Source organism: Scardinius erythrophthalmus, assembly GCF_964197995.2.
Source record: "Scardinius erythrophthalmus genome assembly, chromosome: 25".
NCBI classification, from domain to species: Eukaryota; Metazoa; Chordata; class Actinopteri; order Cypriniformes; family Leuciscidae; genus Scardinius; species Scardinius erythrophthalmus.
The window spans coordinates 32,142,505-32,151,223 of NC_138245.1; the positions used below are offsets into that span (position 1 = coordinate 32,142,505).

Consider the following 8,719-nt stretch of genomic DNA (forward strand, 5'->3'; position numbering starts at 1 on the left):
CACACACACACACACACACACACACACACACACACACACACACACACACACACATTTGATAAAAGAATACATTTATAAATGCATTAATTAATTCTGAAGGATGAATGAAAGAAATTCAAACAAAACGTGGAACAACTAAAACATCATCAGATCACGTTTGTGTTTCTGATGTGGATCTTCACTGCCATCTGCTGTTAAAATCGAGGGCGTAATTGTTCTAAACTGTAGATTTTTAAAATAATTTCTTTTTCTACAGGAAGGTGTAATGCTCTTGACTTGATTTATCACCATACGAGATTGAATAAATTGTTCGCGAGTGTCTTTGTGCATTTCTGATCAGGCGGTCATCTGTCACGGGCTCTGACGTCATCGGGGTCCTTCCTCGTGTGGCTCCGTGAGGGTCATGCACTCAGTCTGATCGGTGTTATTATTATCATCACTATTCCTCTGGTGTGTTTATCTCGTGTCGTGTGTTTCTCTCGTCATGATGGGCGCCAGTAGCTCCAGGATCGCGGCGGGTTTGGGCGCGGCGCTGTTCGTCGGTTACTGTGTTTATTTCGACAGAAAGAGGAGGAGTGATCCAAACTACAAGAACAAACTCCGAGAACGTGAGAGCAGCTGATCTCTATCTATCTATCTATCTATCTATCTATCTATCTATCTATCTATCTATCTATCTATCTATCTATCTATCTATCTATCTATCTATCTATCTATCTATCTATCTAGATCTATCTGACCATATCTATGTCTGTCTATCTGACTATATCTATCTGTCTGACTATATATATATATATATATATATATATATATATATATATATATATATATATATATATATATATATGTCTATATATGTCTGTCTAGCTGACTATCTATCTATCTATATGTATCTGTCTATATATATCTGTCTGTCTATCTGACTATATAGGCCTATATCTATCTGTCTATATATATCTGTCTGTCTATCTGACTATATAGGCCTATATCTATCTGTCTATATATATCTGTCTGTCTATCTGACTATATATATATATATACAGTGAGGAAAATAAGTATTTGAACACCCTGCTATTTTGCAAGTTCTCCCACTTGGAAATCATGGAGGGGTCTGAAATGGTCATCGTAGGTGCATGTCCACTGTGAGAGACATAATCTAAAAAAAAAATCCAGAAATCACAATATATGATTTTTTAACTATTTATTTGTATGATACAGCTGCAAATAAGTATTTGAACACCTGTCTATCAGCTAGAATTCTGACCCTCAAAGGCCTGTTAGTCTGCCTTTAAAATGTCCACCTCCACTCCATTTATTATCCTAAATTAGATGCCCCTGTTTGAGGTCGTTAGCTGCATAAAGACACCTGTCCACCCCATACAATCAGTAAGATTCCAACTACTAACATGGCCAAGACCAAAGAGCTGTCCAAAGACACTAGAGACAAAATTGTACACCTCCACAAGGCTGGAAAGGGCTACGGGGAAATTGCCAAGCAGCTTGGTGAAAAAAGGTCCACTGTTGGAGCAATCATTAGAAAATGGAAGAAGCTAAACATGACTGTCAATCTCCCTCGGACTGGGGCTCCATGCAAGATCTCACCTCGTGGGGTCTCAATGATCCTAAGAAAGGTGAGAAATCAGCCCAGAACTACACGGGAGGAGCTGGTCAATGACCTGAAAAGAGCTGGGACCACCGTTTCCAAGGTTACTGTTGGTAAGGAGAGGATGACCAGGGCCATGTATTGTGAGATTTTGGGGAACAACCTCCTCCCCTCAGATAGAGCATTGAAGATGGGTCGAGGCTGGGTCTTCCAACATGACAATGACCCGAAGCACACAGCCAGGATAACCAAGGAGTGGCTCTGTAAGAAGCATATCAAGGTTCTGGCGTGGCCTAGCCAGTCTCCAGACCTAAACCCAATAGAGAATCTTTGGAGGGAGCTCAAACTCCGTGTTTCTCAGCGACAGCCCAGAAACCTGACTGATCTAGAGAAGATCTGTGTGGAGGAGTGGGCCAAAATCCCTCCTGCAGTGTGTGCAAACCTGGTGAAAAACTACAGGAAACGTTTGACCTCTGTAATTGCAAACAAAAGCTACTGTACCAAATATTAACATTGATTTTCTCAGGTGTTCAAATACTTATTTGCAGCTGTATCATACAAATAAATAGTTAAAAAAACATATATTGTGATTTCTGGATTCTTTTTTTTAGATTATGTCTCTCACAGTGGACATGCACCTACGATGACAATTTCAGACCCCTCCATGATTTCCAAGTGGGAGAACTCGCAAAATAGCAGGGTGTTCAAATACTTATTTTCCTCACTGTATATATATCTATCTGTCTGTCTGTCTACAGTGTTTCCCCTAAATTTTTTTTCCAGCAGCGGTGCTGTTATGTGCCGGAGGTTGTTACCAAGCCGGTCGCGGGGGGTCCGGGGGTGCAAGATGTTTTTTTATTTTTTTATTTTTTATAACCCCTTAAACCATGACTTCTGGCAAGTTTTGTGGATAGAAATGGACATTTTGAGACATACAAATTTGACATACCATCAACAGAAGGCCTGATTATTGCAGCACACCTTGAGCTGGTCACAAACAGGATTAGGACAGGATTATTCATGTTTTTCTTTTGTGTTAATTATCAGCTGTAAGGTAGAAATTGATAGTGGAAAAATGAAACTCTTTCCTCCCTCACCTGCACTACTGATCTTTTTTTCTGTAACACACTTTAGCACTTAGATACATCATCATGTAACCAGTACTTTCATTTATTTTATCCTGTAGACATTTTGAACATTAAAATCCAAATGAAACTTTTCATTAGTTTAAAATGTGACTAGCTGGCATAGCCTATTTTACTTCACTAACCTCCAGGGATGTGCAAAGAGTTCATCAGGGGCAGGGGCTCAAATGTAATGCTGTGATTAATCGCATTTCCCCCAAACTTGTAATCATCAATATTTAAATGTAGAATCACTAATTAAATTAAACACACAAAAAAAGGAAAAAAAGAAAAATGTCCACACAAATTGGACAGAAAATAGCCATATATTAAAATATAAAACATCAATATATTATTCTTCATTCAGTTCTATGCAACATACTCAGATTTAACAGATTTATTTTTTGACTAATTATCAAAATATAGTGATACAAAGCTCTTATTACCAGAGCATGTGACCAGAGCAGGTAATTTTACCATTGTTGCCCAGCATGGCTATCCCAGCTCAGTAGGGCTATTGCAAACAGAAGTCTACTACTGAGAAATTTCACATTATTTGAGCGGACTTTGCTTTTCCAGTGCATGATTGGAGCGTTTGGGCCGTTAAGGAGCAGAACGCGCAGCGCAAACACGGAGCGGAACATTGAGCAGAGAGCGAACTCCGAGCGGAAAAGACCCGCGCGTGAAGTTACGAAACTAGCTGCGCGAGAATGAAACCTGATCGCCGAACACGGAGGGGCGGGACGGCATATTTTCCATAGACATTAAAAAATGGACACAGCGACCCCATAGACTTCAACGGACAAAAGTTCGTACCGCTTTCTCCTTTCCACAAACGCTTGCTCGCTCTCCCGTGGCGTCTGTCGCCGCGTCGCTTCTATTATGAGTGCGCTTTCCGCGCGCCCACATTTGAAATATTTGCATGTGAACGACTCCTTATGACATCGTGTGTAGTGAATGTCGTGATATTACTGATGATGTGAAGATTTTGCAGCGGCGCTGCTTAATACATTGTAGGGGAAACACTGGTCTATATATATCTGTCTATATATATGTCTGTCTGTCTATCTGTCTATATATATATCTGTCTATCTGTGTGACTATATATATCTGTCTGTCTGTCTGTCTATCTGACTATATATATCTGTCTGTCTGTCTGACTATATATCTGTCTGTCTATCTGACTATATATATATATAAAATGTCTATCTGACTCTGTCTGTCTGTCTATCTGACTATATATATATCTGTCTGTCTATCTGACTATATATATATCTGTCTGTCTATCTGACTATATATATATCTGTCTGTCTATCTGACTATATATATATCTGTCTGTCTATCTGACTATATATATATCTGTCTGTCTATCTGACTATATATATATATCTGTCTGTCTATCTGACTATATATATATCTGTCTGTCTATCTGACTATATATATATATCTGTCTATCTGACTCTCTGTTAGATCTCACAGATCCGACTAGTTCTCGTTCTGCGCTAGTTGTAAGGAGTGAGTCCCTCAGATGTAAAAGTGGATGAATGTGATTTTGTTTCAGGAAGAAAAAAGCAGAAGGCATCTCAGGAGAAAGCTGGATTATCAAGGGTAATTTTACACACATTGATGTTTCACACGCTATTCCTCGTTGATATAGTGAATTATGATTGAGAAAACGGCCACATAACAAGCTTCCGATGTGTTTTATGTGTGTGTTTAGTTGCCAGACCTGAAAGACGCTGAAGCGGTTCAGAAGTTCTTCCTGGAGGAGATTCAGCTCGGAGAAGAGCTTCTGGCTCAGGGTGAGATCTGACTCCGGCTGCTCAAACACACGCTGTGCTTCTCCAGAGCGCTTACCCATCATCCTCTCTCTCTCTCTCTCTCTCTCTCTCTCTCAGGAGACTATGAGAAGGGCGTGGACCACCTGACGAACGCGATCGCAGTGTGTGGTCAGCCTCAGCAGCTCCTGCAGGTCCTTCAGCAAACGCTTCCTCCTCCAGTCTTCCAGATGCTGCTCACTAAACTACCCACCATCAGCCAGGTGGGACCCGCCTTCCGTCACTCGCTCATACAAACATCCATCTGTCCATCATACATCCAGACATCATCCATCCAAACATCTGTCCATCATCCATCTGTCCATCATCCATCCAAACATCATCCATCCAAACATCTGTCCATCATCCATCTGTCCATCATACATCCAGACATCATCCATCCAAACATCTGTCCATCATCCATCCAGACATCATCCATCCAAACATCTGTCCATCATCCATCTGTCCATCATACATCCAGACATCATCCATCCAAACATCTGTCCATCATCCATCCAGACATCTGTCCATCATCCATCCAAACATCTGTCCATCATCCATCTGTCCATCATCCATCCAAACATCTGTCCATCATCCATCCAAACATCTGTCCATCATACATCCAAACATCTGTCCATGTCTAACAATTTGTAACTATAATAAGTCAGAAGAGTGAGATATAAAGCTACTTTTTAATCATGTATTCTGTGGCAGAAACGAGCTTCCATAATTATTTGCTCCATAATAATGAGATGAATGAATGTTTTCATTATTTAAATGTCTTCGGAATTCCCAAATGCAAATGTCATGTTTTCCGCTTCTCAGCGTATCGTCAGCGCTCAGAGTGTCAGTGACGACGACATCGAATAGCAGGAACTCCAGCGGCTCTGTGACATCACTTCCTGTCTGCCCTGCCCCGCCCCTTTGCATCCACTGATCAACACCGAACGCACAGATACAGATCTAAAGAAGCGTTCGGGAGAATCTGTAATGAGCTTGTTGAAGGTGACGTGTGTTTCAGAGAACACGACCTGTAAACATCGACTATTTGTGTCATTTGTTTTACTAACCAATTATTATTATTATTATTATTGCATTTTCATTAAACATCAGTAAATAGGCTCATAGACAGGGTGTTTTTGGACGTCTTTTGTCTGTCATTGACTGATGTTGAAGAAAACACTGCTGTCGTTGATCTGTCTTCATGTATTTAAGTTATTTTCCGAGGCGTCTGATGTGGGATTGTGGGAAATGAAGCACGTTTAAAGGCGCTCTGGCTCAACTAGGGAAGAGTTTCCTTTTTTTTAAACTCCAAATAAAAACGGATAAATGAAAGTCATTCGTGTGCCTCCATTAATAACGAGTTTTTGTGATGCACAATTGCAATTTAAAGATTAAACCTAAAACTTCAAATATTCACTCGCTCTCGTGTTCAGTCGGAAAACAGAATAACAGTCATTAGAAATAAGTTTCAGAGCATTCACTTTAATTCGTTAGGGATCAGGAACAAAGAATGACGACATCAGTTATTCACAGCATTTATTAAAGCGGTGCTATAATGACTTTTCACAAGATGTACAATAAGTCTCTGATGTCCCCAGAGTGTGTGTGTGTGTGTGTGTGTGAAGTTTCAGCTCTAAATACCCCACAGATATTATTATATCATGTTAAAATTGTCACTTTTTGAGGGTGAGCAAAAAAAACCTGTTTTTGTGCGTGTCCCTTTAAATGCAAATGAGCCGCTGCTCCCGGCACAGGGGGCGGAGCTTCAAGATCTTGTGTCGTTTTACCTCACACACACACATACATTTTTTTCGAAAACTTTCAGCCTTTTATGTTCAAACCGGAGTCGGACAATGATGGAGAGACTCTAGAAGTGAAACATGTAGAAGCAACAGGACATTTCTGGGCGGTTAGTTGAGGAGTTTATGAAGCTGATGTGGAGTTAACGATCTTCTAGTCATTGATTAGCATATTCTGTCATGATAATCTATAAATCGTGTTCCGGGGGCGGGGTTTATGTAAATTTGAGGGTTGGTGATGTCACTAACCCGTGGAGAAGCTCATTGTAGTCTCTACCAGCCGCGTGTTGTAGTTCTTAAGAAGCGATTTCTGTAAAAGTAAATCTCTCCCTTTGCTCTGAACTTTGAGTCGTAACTTTGCAGATGTTGGTTATGATCAGCAACATTACACACTAACTACAGTTAGAAAAGTCAAATCATAATCAACCAGCCCTTTAATCCATCTTGATAATTCATAAAATGCTATTGTTAATTCATGCTTGCACAATGCATTTGTTTATGAATACAACGTAAAATATTAAAGTCGAGTCAGCTTTATTTATACAGCGCTTTACTATATAGAGTGTTTCAGAGCAGCTTTACAGAGATTACAGGACCATAATGCAACAGAGTTTGTCTAGAAGAAAATAGAAAATACAGTGATGGTTCAGAGTTCAGTGATGGTTCATTTCTGTTGTAAAAAAGTTATTTAGTTAGTTTATATATATATATATATATAGCCGCTTTGGAGTAAACCGTGATGTCATCGTCCAGCTCAGCACAGGAGACCAACAATACTGTGGAATATTAAACGTCCTCAACTAAGCAAGACAAAAGCCATTAAAAAAATACTTTGCATGAATCTGCGGAAAACAAACGAGGCGATAATGAAAAATTCAGTGGTTATTAAAATCCTCTGTGTTAGAGACAGAAACGTCAGTGTGTTTGATCAGATCTTTATTAGAGACAGAGGAGCATGAAGCGCAGGATCAGATGTGGACGGCCGGTTTGTTCTTCCTGTGCTTGAGCTTCTTCTTCTGAGCTTTGCTCCTCCTGGCGCTGGGATCCGCCGTCTCTCCGGTGAAGGATGAAGCTTGTGTCGGTTTCGTCCCAGGATTCCTCACGTTGTTCTTCCTGAACTCGTGCTTCGGCCCTTTGGCTCCTCCTCCCGTCCGCCGCTCTCGGTCCGGAGCGGTTTTCCCGTCTGACGGTCGACCTTTCTTCTCCTTCTCCTTCTTCACGGAGCGCTTCACCCGGATCCTGCGCTCCAGGAACGTGGAGCCGTTGAGTTTCAGCGCCAGCATCACCGAGTCTGGGCTCTGAAACAGAAGGATCAGATCCACTCTGAAGACAGTCGGCATGTGCTTATCACATTTGATCCGTCAGGCTTTTATGGCTCATAAAGTCTGGGAATATGGAGGAAAAAAACTGAACAAGAGCCCAAAAATATAATTTAGTGCAGATGCTGATATTTACACCAGTCGGTGAGATTTATAATGTTTTAAAAGAGTCTCTTCTGCTCACCAAAGCTGCGTTTATTAGATCAAAAATACAGTAAAACAGTGAAATATTATTATAATGTAAATCATCTGTTGTCTATGTGAATATACAGTAAAGTGTAATGTATTCCTGTGATCAAAGCTGAATGTTCAGCATCATTACTCCAGTCTTCAGTGTCACATGATCCTTCAGAAATCACTCTAATATGAGGATCTGATGATCAAGACACATTTATGATTATTATCAGTGTTGGAAACAGATGATACATTTTATTTTTCAGGATTATTTGATAAATAGAAAGTTCAAAAGAACAGCACTTGTAACATTATTTATGTCTTTACTGTCACTTTTGATCAATTTAATTCATTTTTGATGAATAAAAGTATTGATTTATTTTATTTTATTCCCCCCAAAAAATAGAATAAAAATTCGTATCGACCCCAAACCTTGGAACGGTAGTGTTTAATGTTATAAAAGCTTTTATTTCAGATAAATGCTGTTCTTTTGAACTTTTTATTCATCAAAGAATCCTGAAATAAAAATGTAAATGTTTCTTGATCATCAGATCCTCATATTAGAGTGATTTCTGAAGGATCATGTGACACTGAAGACTGGAGTAATGATGCTGAACATTCAGCTTTGATCACAGGAATAAATTACACTGTATATTCACATAGACAACAGATGATTTACATTATAATAATATTTCACTGTTTTACTGTATTTTTGATCAAATAAACGCAGCCTTGGTGAGCAGAAGAGACTCTTTTAAAACATTTTAAATGGTACTGATCGCACACTTCTGACTGGTGTGTAAATGGACAGTAAGACTAAACTGATCAAATGCATTAATGACCTCGAACAGGACGTATCCGAAGCCTTTTCCCATCCCAG

At 39.7% G+C, this 8,719-nt stretch overlaps 2 protein-coding genes across 2 annotated transcripts in view; one reads left to right on the top strand and one right to left on the bottom strand.

Moving 5' to 3' along the window:
• The first annotated feature begins 331 nt into the window (after positions 1-331).
• Positions 332-5,671, top strand: tomm20b (translocase of outer mitochondrial membrane 20b). Its single transcript, XM_081358507.1, has 5 exons — positions 332-608; positions 4,289-4,335; positions 4,448-4,529; positions 4,626-4,768; positions 5,370-5,671. Exons 1-5 carry the CDS (start codon positions 485-487, stop codon positions 5,412-5,414), a joined length of 441 nt encoding a protein of 146 aa, XP_081214633.1. The 5' UTR covers positions 332-484; the 3' UTR covers positions 5,415-5,671.
• Positions 5,672-6,865: 1,194 nt separating this feature from the next.
• The window catches only part of rbm34 (RNA binding motif protein 34), a 15,279-nt gene continuing 13,425 nt past the window's right edge, over positions 6,866-8,719 (bottom strand). Inside the window, exons 10-11 of the mRNA XM_081358505.1 lie at positions 8,682-8,719; positions 6,866-7,644 (exon numbers count right to left, since the gene is read on the bottom strand). The exon at positions 8,682-8,719 is cut by the window's right edge and continues 81 nt beyond it. Coding sequence (XP_081214631.1) covers positions 7,315-7,644; positions 8,682-8,719 — 368 coding nt within the window. The 3' untranslated portion in view covers positions 6,866-7,314. The remainder of the gene's footprint in view (positions 7,645-8,681) is intronic.